This window comes from Berghia stephanieae, chromosome 8 (assembly GCF_034508935.2).
Source record: "Berghia stephanieae isolate SIO BIC M18660-M18661 chromosome 8, UCSD_Bste_1.3, whole genome shotgun sequence".
Lineage (NCBI taxonomy): Eukaryota > Metazoa > Mollusca > Gastropoda > Nudibranchia > Aeolidiidae > Berghia > Berghia stephanieae.
The window spans coordinates 39704681-39720570 of record NC_088367.1 but is presented as its reverse complement, the minus strand read 5'-3'; the positions used below and the strand labels follow the sequence as shown (position 1 = coordinate 39720570).

Here is a 15890-nt window from a genome sequence, read left to right as displayed (position 1 = left end):
ATAATAATAATAATAATAATAATAATAATAATAAATAATAATATATTTTGATTTTATTTTCTGTTGTATTTTTGTTTCTTTTTTGTTGTTGTTGTTATTTTTTCTGAAATTTATATTTTTTTAAGCAAAACACCTGGACTACTTGCATGATATTAATTATTAAGTTAAAAAAACAAACAGTCTAAACCAGACTACAAAGACACTATATCATGGTCTGGTTTTAAACTGAATCGCTCTATATCGATCTTAGTGTTGATGTCGAATCAAAGCAAATTGTCGTAAAATAAAATATCATTTTTTACTAATTTTTAAACTAATGAAAAAGTATTAGAGAAGCTGAAACTAAATGGTTACTAATTCGTACAATAAGAAAAAGACAAATGCAATTTTTAGGGCACCTAAATCGACATAGATGTATTGAACATCTTGCCCTCACAGGAAAGATAGAAGGTAAAAGGAGTAAAGGTAGACCAAGAAAAACATATTTGAATAGTTTGAACAGCTGGGTGACAAAGAAAGAGAAGAGTATTATTAGTTTTCTAAAGTTATCTGATCAGAGAGATGAATGGCGTAACATGATCACCGATGTCTGGTACAGACTAGGTACTTGAAGAAAAAGAAGAATATTTATCAAATTCTTTCAAAATGTTATTGTGTTGGGGGTGAACGTGTTGCTTGAAATTGTGAGTTACAATAAATGTTCAATTCGGGGGTCTCAATAGTTCAGTTACTAGCGTACTCGCTTCACACGCAAATGACCGAGATCGATTCTGTGTGCAGTCGAGATTTTTTCTGATCCTCCCTGATCCATCCAGAAGTGATTGAGTAGCTGGGTCTCTTAGATCTGGCCGAAAGTACTTTGCAATAGACTAGCATCCTATCATAAGGATAGCAAGCAATTGCTATTGTCCGCATCACGCTATAGAACCGGGATAAACTCAGGCTCCGTGGGCCTAATGGCTCTGAAGGACTACTTATAAATGTGGGTTTAGTTCCTTAGACTTTTTTTAAAGTTAAATTTCTAAATTTGATCATTTTGCCTTAAAACGTATTTCTCTTCATCGGGTTCTTTCCAACATGACACCATATTGACACAGTGGGTCATATAGATGTATATGGGAAATGGGACTTTAGTATGATGTCAATATGGGAGGGATGTGGATATACGCTAGGTCGATATCTCTGAGCTGTATTGTATTTCATTTCAGATTCCACAACAATCATAACGTCACCGACGGAGCGACCGGACACAATTCCAACCACTACCACAACCACCACCGACGCCCAACCAGAGACCACAAAAGCAAAGAGACAAACAACAACAGCAACACCGACGTCGTCTCCTGATACAACCAGAAGAAGGCTTACCACGTCAACTACCACTACCACCCGACAACCAACAACAAAGCGCCGTATAAGAACCACAACTACTACATCACAACCAACCACAAGACGACGAAGAACGACATCAACTACATCACAACCAACCACAAGACGACGAAGAACTACATCAACTACATCACAACCAACGACTAAGCGTCGAAGAACTACCACGACTCCATCAATCACCCAATGGGTACGGAAGCAAAGTACGACTATGCCTTGGAGTAGGTTTAGAACCAATACACCCTGGATGAGAAGGAGAAGCACCACAATTTCGCCACAAACTTGGACGAGACGGAGAACAACCACCACTACATTGAAACCATTCACAATGAGGAGGAAAACAACTTCCACGGCGACACCGCTGGTGTTGACAAGGGGAAGGACAACAACAACCCTTTTTTCTCAGATATGGACAAGGCAAAGAACTACGACCACCACTGCTGAAGAACAAAATAATTTGACAAAAAGAACATCTGAATCTAATCGTGAACGCTCAAGCACTCCAACAACTATGTCTGCTCTGTCACCTTTGTTTCATCCGTTGCACACAGCCCCATCAATCCAACCAAAGTTGTCGCCAATGCCGCCATTGCCGTCCATAAGTGTGAAAACCACAGCACAAACATTAGAACAAAGAACATGGCAGACATCAGAAGCAAGAACGGAAACAAATGAACTTATTTCAACGAACGGAAACACTAGTGATAAAACCAACGATACCTACAATGGCGGAGGTGTCGGTGTGGGAAAAAGTAAAGAAAGGCCAAACTCGTCCGCTTCTCCGTCCCAACAATTAATTCCTTTGATTGCCGGCGTTGCAGCAGCGGTGGTGCTCGTGGCAATTGTGGTTGCGGTTCTCGCCTACAAATGGTCAAAGAAACAACGAATGAAAGAAGAGAAGGAAATGGATGATCAAATGAACATTATCTCAGATTATGTGGAAACAAGTCTAAGTCGTTAATCGTTATTTTTATTCCTATAAAGAATTTGATGACATCATCATGTAAATATTATTTGGAGTGAAAGTACTGGCTGTATGGATGAGAGTAGGAGAGATTGATGTACGTTAATGGAAGTAAATACACCATCCATTTTTGTTTTATTGGTTTTCCGTAATTTTCTCTTTTTTTTCGAAAACGGTGCCGAAATAATTATTTTATAAAACCTTCTGTGAAGGCTCTACACATTATGCTACGAGCTACGTTCAATGAAGCTTCAGTTGCATCGCTGTTTCTGCTCTCTTGGTGAAAACGGTGAATACATTTAGATTAATAATCGTCTAAGGATTCATGAGGGAATATAGCTATTCCATCAAACAATCGTCTGACGTCAACAGGACTCACCCATGTTGTCCAAAGTGGGCAAATTGGGAGGGAGGGGGAATGATCTTGCTCAAGGGGAAAAACGTGCCTGAAGCAGGCCCCGAAACCATATCTTCCGGGTCACCATGCTATGCTTTGACCGCTCGGCCACTTGACCCGCCGTTAAAGAGTGAACTAATCAACTAAGATTAAAAGCACAAGACACACCAGGGCTTTCTATAATGTGAACATCAGGTGTTGAGTAAAATGGACAGGGATGGCAGTCTGAGATCCGATGGATGGTCAGGATGCAGGATTACTGTCTTGTCTATGACTGTGTGAGGATATTGAAATTTTAAACTTAATAGAAACAATTGCTAAATGCATATTCCTTTCAGTTTTATATGTAATACTCAGAAGACAATTATTGGTGTCAAAGGGTCCAATGTTAAATATCAATGCTTTCCAGAATTGGATCCTATTTTCTTAGTGATTACTTTTAAGGGGCTCTAACGATGACACACCTAGATGCAATGGGCGTGACAGTGGATTAAGATAACTGCAAGGTTGACATTCTAGGGCCACTACTAAATTTTCCAATTTCATTCTGATTGAAATTTAGAAACCAGGGGTCTTTTTTGAGATTGTCCTTCTTTGAGATTAAAGTTTTTCCTGATGTTTTCTGGGGGGGGGGGGGTTCCATTTTTAATTATTTGGGCCTTTATTTCTTTTAGATATTTGGGATCATCAGAGAAGTACAGATAATTACAATTAGAAATAATCAAGACACGGGCAGCTCGATTTGTTTGCAACGACTGTAATTGACAAACTTGAGTGTTTAAAATGTTGGATGGAATCGCTCAACTGTAACCCCCTTAGCCAATTAGGTCAAAACCATTGTCTTACTTTCTTCCATATAAATTATATATGAAAAAGTTGCTTTACCATCAGATCAATTTCAGACCAACCAGAAACCGCAACAATACCGTTATCAAATGCAGATAAATTGGCCATTCCGCGCACTATCGGAAACGAGAATGTTCTTCCAAGAAAGATAATCGCGTTTTAAAATATTTAATAATTCACATTTCTTTTATCCAATGATACAGCATTTATATAAATAAAGAGAGCTTTATATACCGTCAGTCGAATGTTTAAACTGAGATACATTGAAAATTAGAAATACAGAATTTCCTCTTGATTATTGTTGTAATTGAAACTGCAAACCTCCAACTGCAGAAATAAAGGGCAGCCGAAAATAAGTGAGCAGCGTTTTTCTTAGATATTTCCGCCTTCTCGTGGATTTTGGGGAAAAAAATTAACTCAAACTTTTGAATCAATATGTTTTCAATTTACATAAAACTTGGAAAGGCTTGATTCCATATTCCAGATATTTTCATTTTTAACACCCATATTATACAACTCAGAAATAATCATCACGTAACATAAATACGCTGTCGTATATCAATGAGGAGACAATGTAAGCACTCTCCGTGATAAGATCTAACTAGAATTCATATAATTTTCAAGTATGAGACCGATGAGGCACAACGAGTCTGTGCCACCATAACGCTTTTTATGTAATTAATTCATGTGAATTGATTTATTTGAAACCAATTCAAAATATTTTCTTCAACTGTTTATTTATATCCCAAATGAATAATCAATCGGTATGTTATCTATAAATCAATCTTTCAAGTTATCTACCTATCAATCAATCAATCGATCAATCAATCGATCAAGAGAAAGAGTGGAGGAGATTATTTATTTTGGTTTTGTTGTTGATGTTGCTGTCGTTTGAAATAAATAATTTACGTACATCTAATTTCAATGTATCACTTCATTTTTTTTCTTCTTGGAACGATTGAAGGATGAAAATGTTGCCATGATACCCGACAATAACACTATGCAGAGCTGTCTACTAATACAAAAATTCGTAAAAATATGAGTTTTTGGCCTTAAGAGCAGAAACAAAAAGACATTTTTTCATTTAATACAGTGTGTTAACAAGAAAAGTTTGGTGACAGAAAGCATCTAGTCAGGGTTTTGAAGGTATACTTAATATACTAAGGGTAAAACATTAACTCGTAAAGTTAATTACAGTGACTTCTATTTATTCCCTCTGAAAACTACGAATTTTAAGTTTCAATTGAGCAAGTTACTTAATACCAGCCACCGTATCTGGATAAAAATAACAAATAATCACACCCAACCCACAGAACCAGAAATATTGTCAAATTGTTTTCTGAAAACTTGGGGTGGGTCGACCTTCGCTCCTTTCTAGTCATTCATCTAATTGTTAGTTCTCAAATAACCCGACTGACTCAATCAGATTATATATTACTTGTTAATATATAAATCATCTCTGTCGATGTGCATGACTTAACTTACTTGACTTATTCCCTTATCTCCCTTCGTGGAGAATAGGGCCGTGAACACATCTTCTCCAGACTGTCCTGACGCATGCAGCATTCCAAGCCTCGGTCCGGGATGGAAATCTGATTTAGCTTTTCCTTTTCAACTGTCCTCTTCCGTGTTTCTTTTCGTCTTCCTCTCTCCTCCTTGCTGTCAGGTGTCCATGTTAGAGCAGTACGAGATAGAGTATATGTTTGTTTGTTTGTTTGTTTGCAGTTTTGTTTGGAGGGTGGGGGGGAGTGTTGTTGTTGGATTTTTTGTTTGTTTGGTTTTTTTTTCAGCATTCCTAGGATATGTCCTATCATGTACATAGAACAAAAATCATGTAACTTTTTGATGGTCTGTCATGCAGCGTGGCTCAGCGGTACAGTCTTTGCTTCGTACACAAAAGACTACACGCCTCTTTGTGGGGCCTTGAGCAAGTCACCTCGCCTTAGCTCACTATGGGTGGTGCACAGCGGCTGACGCCTGAGTAGTTCCAGTCTTCCCTTGGAATAGACCCTAAAGACAAATTTTCCCTTGGGGGGAATAAAGGGAATTTTATTTATTTATTTTTAAAATTCGCAATATTGCTCAAAAGTTTGATATTTAGCAGGTAGTTTGTTGCATAGGCTGAATATATTTGGGGGGGGGGGGAATGAATAAATTATACGACAATCAACATTAAAAGTTGAGTGCAGCGACCGTCTAGCTTGTAAAATGGAGAGAAAGATAAAGGGAGTAAATGTGACTCATAAATAAGGGAACAACACAAAGTTGTATTTTACATTTGATATTGATCTTCTAGTATATACATGTATCTCTATTATACAATGTTTTTATTTTAAACCCAAGTCCATAATTCATGATTGGGTAACCATTCTTATCATTTCCTGAGTGTTGTGTGCATTCGATATACCACTTATGAACGGGAAAAGCCAAAAAGTGTACTAGAATCCTAGCATGCCGAAATTCAATGTTCAGGAGAGGTAACCAATACATACCATATTCTTCCAGTATTATTTCCTGCCTTACTTCCCTTACCATCGATCCCACTCGTCGGTGATTATCAAATGCTTTTCATGCATTACAAGCGAGTGCTGCTGAGTGTCGAAATCCAACGAAATCTACTCCCTTGCAATTACAGTGGAACCTCTGTATAACAGTGGTGAGATCAGCCTACTATCACTGTTATAACCGAGTCCTAATATAGCCGAATTTTGACCACTGAACAGGATAGAATCATTTCTGAGAGACAGATGCCAACAAGTAATTGTAGGAGGTTAAACCTCTTATATAGGCCAAGTAACTACAGGAGTCCCCCAAGGATCGATTCTAGGTCATTTGCTTTTTCTTGTTTTCATTAACGACCTCCCTGATGGCTTAACATCTACAGTACGTCTATTTGCACTGCACTCTACAAGAACGTCCACTCGTAGAAATAGAATCGAACTAAACAAGGACTTGGCAAAACTGGAAGCTTGGGAGAAGTCATGGCTTTATGAGCTCCAATGTGAGCAAGTGAAGCGTTCTGGCGATATCAAACAAAAACAAAAACACCTGTAAACTACGAGTACCACCTTCGTGGCCAAAAATTAAAGTCGAATCTTCTAGATATATTGGACCAAATCTTACCCACATCCTCAAATCGAAAGCACATATCTTAAATATAACATCACAGACAAAACAAGCGTTTAAAAAAAATACACGAAACCTGGGTGGTTTTCCCGTCAAAACTCAGACGTGATAACAGGAAGTCTCCCAGTGTGTTCCTCATCCTGCATGTCAAATCTCCAACCGTCAACTTCCCTGACCCACCTTCTAACAGTAACAGGCTGGATTGTGAAGGATCATCGTGCTCGAAAACTTTGCAAAGATCTCCATGTATTTCAACCAAAACGTAACTATGATTTCAACAGCAGACTTGTCGAGAAGAGTTGAAAATTTGATGACAACCCGAACATCGTAACATGAGAAGGTTGCATCAATGTTTTGCTCTGACACTTTCCTTTGATCACGATTGGACAAGGAGCAAGAGTACAACAAACTTGCCACGTCACTGCTCTATGACACGACAGCCAATATGCTTGAAATTTGGCATCGAGATTTCTTAGACGTCATATTGTCACAAATTTCGGTAGTTCTGGGTTGCTTATTAGCGAAGTTATTGAAGTGGGCAACTTAATTCTGAAACATAATGCTAACTCTCTTGACCATGCTACGTAGAGCTAAATTTCTATTTTATACAGCACAAGTCTGTTTGGCGTCCTTTTTGTACATACTTACTCTTATCCGTCACTGCCTTTAGTCAGGTAGTGTTACAATATGTATAGAGTACTTAGCTTAGGACACAAACTCTCGAGTGTCAGTTATCTAGTTACTGCTCGTACTTAATATTGTTTAATTCTGTTTTATACAAGAGAACCCCCGACCCCACAACTGAGAGCATAAAACATGGGTTATCTTATACTTATACACATAGAGAAAAAAATTAGAGAATGATTTACAAGAAAGGCTCACTCAAAGCTATGACCGCGTCCCTCACATCAACGGATTCCAGCAAAGGCCCTCCCTGAAACAAAAGGAATCCCATTCTAGCACATTGTCAATATCAAACATAAAAGGACAGCTGATATGGGGGGGGGGATAGATGATATTAAACAAATAGAAGCCCGAACACGTAGAGAAAAAGAGGGAATCCTTGAACAATTCCCTCACTGTACTCATGGCAAAGGTGAAAAAGAAGTACCTGGTAGGTAACAGCGTTGTCTCCATTGACAATCATTGCAATAGCGCCTTTCAGGCGTCATGTCTCGTCCCACATGTTAAGTGTAGCTGTTTACTTGGAACCCTTTGTTCAACATTTACAGCACAATTAGTGGATAATTCGTTTGGTGGGTATTGTGCTGTATAAATGCTCTTTTTCAAAAATAAAAGTTCGTGTTGTTTTGTTTTTGTCTGTTTGTGTTTTGTCTTTTTTATGAAAGAAAGGACTAGATTATAATGAAAATAATATTGAAACACAAGGTCAGGAGTCCATGTAAAAAATGATGCTTACGGGAAAGCCGTCAATCCATGTAATATAAATTCATGATCAGAAATAAACACATCACTCGGCACACAATCTTAAACACATCTGGTTAAATTAAATAAATGTTAGAAAACCATTTGTACATACACATATAAAATAACAAATACTTGAGAATCGAGCATTGAAGTGATTGTGAAGGTTTTGACAAATGGATTTATTAGAGACATTTTTTGGTGTATTTCAGTGCCCTCAATTAGACACTGTTATTTGTTTTTAAGGGTTGTACTTAATTGTACGACGCTTGCAACACATTTAGGTCATTTCAGCGCCAGTAAAAAGGAAGAAAATGGGATAGTCAAAAAGTTCTAGACATAATTAAAAGACATTGGGAAAAGTCAGACTCGTATATTCCAAGAGCATATTATCATCATTGTGCATAAAGAGATCACCTAAAAGCCTCATTCTGACACAGGCGCAGCTCCCCACAAAAGAAGAATACACTCAAACGTTAGCAAATAATATGTTGTTTTTTTTTCTTCAAATTTAATTACAGTAAATAACAGAGAGATGATTTACAAGGGAAAAAAATATCCAAAAACTGTAACCATACATTCAACTGTTTCCCTCCCAGCCGAGGACCTCGGCCATGGTCAGGAGAAAACCAATTAATCTCATTCCAAGACAAAGACAGAGAGCGATTGGAAAGCATTTGAAGGGTGATACAAGACACTGTAACTACCTCCCTGCCCACTGTGAGAGGTCAAAAATCGCACCCAGAATTTACCACTTATTTCATTATTTCATGTCAATAACGGACATTGCCATAAGTTACAAAGGAAGAAACTTTAAACCCTTTTCAGAACTATGGCAAATCAAAAATAACATTTAAGGAAGAAAAATGTGTTTTTGAATATACCAATAAATTCAATAAACATAAATGAATATTATATGATCTTTAAAAAAAATAAACCAAACACTGAACGTTTCAGGCTCGACACTGAACGTTTCAGGCTCAAAACCTTTCTTCAGCCAACAACAACAACAACAACAAACATAAAAACAATTAAAACATAAATACATTACGTAGGTTTTTAATTTAGTAACGACAAGCCATTTTTAGACTCGTATGTCCTAGACCAAAAGAATCGTTTTTAATTCCCTTTTCTTAATTTTTTTACGAATTTAAAATAATTCCACTTATTAAGAAAGGTATGCACCTTCTAAGTTGGTAAATAGTTCAAATAGAACCTGCCATTTCCTGGCAAAGACATCCAGGAGTTTCCTATAAGCATAAATTTTGAGTGAGATCACAAAAGCAACAAAAATCTAAACATTTATTTACGTTAATTTCAACCATAATGAAATTTTATATATTTCTTAAAAATCCTTTACATTCCCATAACTTGCCTAAAAATAAGACCACCAAAAGTCCTGCATTCCTATACTGGCCATGAAAAAAAACAAAGACCACCATCTAAAAGCTGAAGCTACAGTTGAAAACACAAACACACATACACACTCATTGTTTCTGTATCCGTGTGATTTCAGTTAAATAGAGCCTGTTTCACTCTATAAAAACCATGATAAATTCCAGATCCATGGGCTTAATGGCTTTGAAAGACTACTTAGACAGCCAGAGAGGTCATATGCTCTCACTAAATTCTCCCAAAACATAAATAAAAATAAACTAAATACATAAATAAAATCCCCTTTATTCATCCCATAGGGGAAATTTGTCTCTAGGGTTCCAAGGAAAGACTGGAATAACCCAGGCGTCAGCCGCAGTGCAGTGCTGCAAATTGAGCTAGGGCGAGGTGACTTGCTCAAGGCCACACAGCGCAGCGGGGGGGGGGGGTTGATGGAACTCGTTACCTTTCGGGTACGAATCAAAGACCGCACAGTTGAGCCATGCTGCCCCATTATATCATCAGCAGTCATGCAGAGGGCGACAAGAATAGGCAATGGCAAACCATTCTTGTAACTTTGCCGAGTTAACTGCATGAATAAGTCCAAAAAGTTAAACGGTGACAGCGTAAAGGGGAGCATGTTTTCATGGAAGACTGCTGCCTCGCTCGGTTGGGAGCGTGATGTTCGTCAGGTCACACCGAACCGTCAGCCAATTACTAGGCGAAATAAATTTAACAAATGTGACAAAACCAAAATTGGGACATGGAATGTCAGGACCTGTGCCCAAAAAGGAAAACTAAACAACATTCTAAAAGAAATGAAACGGCTCCAAATAAATATTCTTGGCCTGGCAGAGATGAGATGGAAAGAGCAGGGAACCATGTCAAAACAAGAAAACAACACGACATATAAGATCATATGGAGTGGTGGAACCTCTTTCCAAAAAGGAGTAGGGATGATCTTAGACCAAAAATCAACCAAATTTTACAAAGGGCACGTAGCAATCTCAGACAGAGTTTTGCTGGTTAAGCTAAGAGGACCTGTAGTTGACACCAATATTATTCAAGTTTATGCACCAACAGAAGAGGCGACAGATGCAGATATGACAGAGTTTTACCATTCACTAGACAAAGCAAAACGAATGTGTAAATCACAAGAAGTCCTTATGGTAATGGGGGACCTAAATGCTAAGATTGGCAGAGGCAGAGATGGTGACATAATCGGACCACATGGACTCGGAGACAGAAATGAACGAGGAAACATCTGGGCAGATTGGTGTAGAACAAATAAATTAATGATTTCAAACACCTGGTTTCAACAACACCCAAGAAGAACCTGGACATGGCAATCACCAGGGGACAGAGCAAGGAACCAGATAGACTTTATAGCAGTATCATCAAGATTCAGAAATGGCATATTAAATTGCAAAACCTATCCAGGCGCCGATGTAGACAGTGACCATGTCCCAGTTGTTTGTACAGTAAGGATAAAGTTTAAAGCTATTCAGAGAACAGCTGGTAGAATAAAGAGGGATTACAGGTTATGCAAAGACAATGGCATACAAACAAAAATGAGAGAAGAATTTGAAAATGCACTCATGATACAAAGCCAAAGTGAACCTGATAACGAAAAATGTGAAAAACAATTTGATATATTCCAAAAGTGTGTCAAAGCAACTGCAGAAAAGCATTTACCAATAGCTCAAATAAACAGCAAAAAGGAATGGATGACAAATGAAATTCTAAACCTATTTGAAGAAAGACGAAAATGCAACAGAGGGTCTGCAGAATACCAAACATTGAACAACCACATTAAATCCAAATGCATCGAGGCACACGAGAACTATCTAGACTGGAAATGCTGCGAAATCGAAAGAGAATACAAACCCAACCCCCAACAAGCTCACCAAAGAATAAAAGAACTATCAGGGAAAAGGAAAAGCAAAGCAGCAGGAAGTTGTATCCAAAACAAACAAGGGGAACTGCTATTTGAAGAACAACATATAGAAAGCCGATGGGTAGAATACATAGGCGAACTGTACAATGATCCAAATAGAAATGAACCACCACTGAAATTCAAAGAACCATTAAGCGGACCAAACATCACCAAAAGTGAAATTGAACATGCCATGGAACGAATGAGGGATGGTAAAGCAACAGGCCCTGATGAAATATCTGTAGAGGTATTAAAAAGCCTAGGAGATCTAGCAATTGATGAACTTCACATATTATTCAACAATATATACAATACTGGGAAAATTCCAGAAGATCTCTGTAACTCTATTTTCATAGCAATACCAAAGAAAGCAGGTGCAGTCAGATGCGAAAATTTTAGAACTATAAGTTTAATAAGCCACATCAGCAAAAATACTGTTGCGTATAATTATCAACAGGCTAAGGAATAAGATTAACCCCGAAATCGCAGAAGAACAATATGGATTCCAACCTGACAGAGGGACAAGGAAGCAATATACCTCCTCCGTGTTTTAAGTGAAAGAGCTATACAGGTTCAGACCCCACTATACCTCTGTTTTGTCGACTACAAAAAAGCTTTTGATAGAGTACGCCACGAAGAAATACTAAAACAACTGCACTCCATTGGCGCTGATGAGAAAGACCTCAGACTCATGCAAACATTATACTACACCCAGCAGGCATCTATCAAAATCGGAAACTCTACAGGAAATTCCATTCCTATTAAGAAAGGAGTCCGTCAAGGGTGTGTTGCCTCACCAGATCTGTTTAATCTATACCAAGAAACAATCATGAGGGGCATAAATAATATGGAGGGAATAAAAGTAGGAGGTCACAACATAAATAATATAAGATACGCAGACGATACGGTACTCATTGCAACATCAGAAATCCAACTTCAAAAGATTGTTGACAAAGTGGTAGTAGATAGTGAAGCCAAGGGAATGGAAGTGAATATCACCAAAACGGAATGCATGGTAATACAGAAAAACCCCAAAAACAACAACACCTGCAATATAACGATTCACGGCGAGCAACTTACCAACGTAGAAAGTTTTAAATACCTAGGTTCAATAGTGACAACAGATGGAAGATGTAACCGAGACATACGAGCAAGAATAACTCAAGCCAAACAGGCCTTCATGGACCTGGGAAACATTTTGAAAAACAAACAGATGTCGTTCGGGATTAGATTCCGAGTCTTGAAGTGCTACGTGTGGCCAATCTTGTTATACGGATGCGAAAGCTGGACTACAAATGCAGAAACACAAAAGAACATTGAAGCTTTTGAAATGTGGTGCTTGAGAAGGATGCAGAGAATATCGTATACTGCACACAAAACGAACGAAGAAGTGCTAAAACAAACATACCAACAAAGGAAACTAATGCCCTTAATAGTGGATCGACAACTATCCTTTTTCGGACACATAGTAAGGAAAGATAAGAATGAATACCTGGCAAGTTGTGGAAAAATACCTGGTAAACGCGCCCGGGGGAGACAAAGAAAAACACTCATAGACCAACTGAAGGGCTTCACCAACCTAACAATCCAAGAGCTGTTTGAAAAAGCAAGAGACAGGGAGGAATGGAGAGAGATAATTCATGCAGTATCCGAAGCCTGGACCAGGCATGGAACCTAGAAGAAGAAGTCATGGTTAAATACATGGAATGGCAGACCAAGCGAGTGTTTTACTGGACCATTACGGTATGCATGTATAATTCTAAAATACACTTCTTTCTTCTATATACACATTTTCTTTCTGTGTCATTCCAAGTTCTGTTTTCATTTATGTTTGTCAATACTGTCACGTCTTGTTTCTTCCATCTCTCTCCCTGGAGCCATCCTGCAGCAGGTGAGCAGGTCTGTACGTCAAAACACCTCTGTCATCCACATACTGAAGTAAGGGGTTAGGGTGAGTGTTGTCTAGGCTGCCTAAAGATGTGTACCTGCAACGAATGGAAAAAAAAAAGGGGGTGGGGGGTTGAAGAGAAGAGTCAGAAGTTATAGAAAGAACTTCAAATCAGTAAGAAAATCTATATTTACTAAATTTGTAAATTAGTAAATTTGTGTGATCCAATACTTTAGTTGAGAATTAAAATTATTAATACACAATGACAAACGAAAATTGAGTTTTTATATACACAACGATAAACAACACTTGAGTTTTTAAGTACATAATAATAAACAAAATTTGGGTTTTCATATATACAGTGACAAACAAAAATTGAGTTTTTATATATACAATGACAAACAAAATTTGAGTTTTGATTTGCATAGTTGTGGGATACCTGAGTACCCAAATATCAGTATTCGATTACGTTATTTCAAGAATAAAAAGAATCACTTCGATTCCAAAATGGCTGACTATTGTTGACGTTTTCTACTTAACAAATTATCATTAGCAATCTACAATACACTACAAATGGCGACGAGCATCTAGAACCCAGATAAGTGCAATAACGTTTACATGTATTTTCATTCTACCAAGCCATACATTCTATTGACAGACTACTACCAACTATTGAGCTTGCATTCTCCAGTCTTGTACGTGTACATACCAACATGCCAAGACCTGACACCTTCAACGAAGGACTAGAGTCCTTCACAAACTATAAAGAAAGACTGGATGCGTTTTTTGTTGCAAACGACATTACCGAACAGAAACAAACAGCAACTCTGCTATCATCCATCGGGGCTAAAACGTACAACACACTACGATGTTTGACGTCACCCGACCTTCCCTTTAGTAAAAGTTACGAAGAACTTTGCAAACTGCTGTCCAACCATTACTGCCCCCCTCCACTTGAGATAGTTGAAAGATTCAAGTTTCATAAACGCAGTCAAGCGATGGACGAATCTCTTCCTGATTTTTTAGCATCCATAAAACGGTTGGCTGAACACTGCAAATTCGGAGACAATTTAAAAATGTCTCTGCGTGACAGATTTGTTTGCGGAATACGCGATGAAACCATACAAAAGAGACTCTTGCAAGAGCCAAATCTCACTTTAGAATCTGCAACAGCTTTGTCACTTCCAATGGAAACTGCCCAGCGAGATGCAGCGGAAATCCACACAACAACATCCGGCAAATCAACAGCTGATCTCAACATTATAAAAACAAATCAGCCTTTACCTACTAACAGAAGACATAACTCACAAACATACCCACCGTGCCAATCATGTGGGAAAAATAACCACAGGAGAGCCGACTGCTACCTCCGTGATGCAGTGTGTAAGTCATGCAACAAACAAGGACACATTCAGAGAGTGTGTCAGGCCAGGAAGGGCAGCCAACAACAGAGGAGAAGAGGAGACAGAACCTCACAATCCCGACAAGTTCACGAGCTAGATGAAGACAATGTTTCCGAAGATAATTTTACACTGGAAATGTTTCACATGGAAGGAAACACACCAAAAATAAAGGTAGACTTGCAAATCAATAATATTCCTACAAAAATGGAAGTTGACACAGGATCTGCTGTTTCAGTGATGACGAAGAGGGACTTCACAAAAACATTCAAAACCTTCCCAAATTTGGAAAAGACAGCTGTTCGTCTGAAAACATACACAGGTGAAACCATTATTCCACTGGGAAAAATTTCAGTTCATGTAGAACTCAACAATCAGAAGAAAATACTTCCACTCCTTATACTTGACAAAGGCAGCAATCCTATTTTGGGAAGAAACTGGTTGGCCGCTATAAAACTGAACTGGCAGAGCATACATCAGATGACGACACCTAAAGATAGATTCAATACAGAAAAATTGAAAGCTCAGTTTCAAGATATATTTTCAGATGGAATTGGAAAAATAAAAGGAATAGAGGCAACACTTCATCTAAAAGAGGGAGCCCTTCCCAAATTCCACAAAGCCAGACCAGTGCCGTACGCCTTAAAACAAAAAGTTGAGAAAGAACTAGACAACTTAGAAGAACAAGGGATAATCACAAAAATTGCAACCTCGGATTGGGCCACACCTATCGTACCCGTATTGAAAAGCAATGGAACAGTGAGAATATGTGGTGACTTCAAGGTAACAGTCAACCCAGCACTTAACACAGAGCAATACACAATGCCAAAAAGGAAGACATGTTAGCTACTTTGGAACAAGGTCAAACATTCTCTAAAATTGATCTGAGACAAGCATACCTTCAGCTCCCTTTAGACAGCGCGTCACAAAAAGTAACAACAATCAACACGTCAAAAGGACTGTATTCCTTCAACCGTTTAGCGTTTGGTATTTCTTCGTCACCAGCAATTTGGCAAAAGACAATAGACACAATCCTCCAGGGAACACCCGGAGTTCAATGCAACCAAGATGACATGATAGTCACAGGGAAAACAAACGATGAACACTGGCAAAATCTGCTACTAGTCCTAGCTAGACTTCAAGAGTAT

The 15890-nt window shown here is 38.3% G+C and overlaps 2 protein-coding genes across 4 annotated transcripts in view; one reads left to right on the top strand and one right to left on the bottom strand.

The window, feature by feature from the left end:
* The window catches only part of LOC144978663 (uncharacterized), a 19440-nt gene extending 14928 nt beyond the window's left edge, over positions 1–4512 (top strand). Inside the window, exon 5 of the mRNA XM_078924999.1 lies at positions 1209–4512. Coding sequence (XP_078781125.1) covers positions 1209–2347 — 1139 coding nt within the window. The 3' untranslated portion in view covers positions 2348–4512. The remainder of the gene's footprint in view (positions 1–1208) is intronic.
* A 3781-nt stretch (positions 4513–8293) lies between these two features.
* Positions 8294–15890, bottom strand: part of LOC144978664 (FAD synthase-like) — a 33449-nt gene continuing 25852 nt past the window's right edge. For all 3 annotated transcript variants that reach the window (XM_078925003.1, XM_078925000.1, XM_078925002.1), the window contains exon 14: positions 8294–13439. In XM_078925003.1, coding sequence (XP_078781129.1) covers positions 13298–13439 — 142 coding nt within the window. In that variant the 3' untranslated portion in view covers positions 8294–13297. The remainder of the gene's footprint in view (positions 13440–15890) is intronic.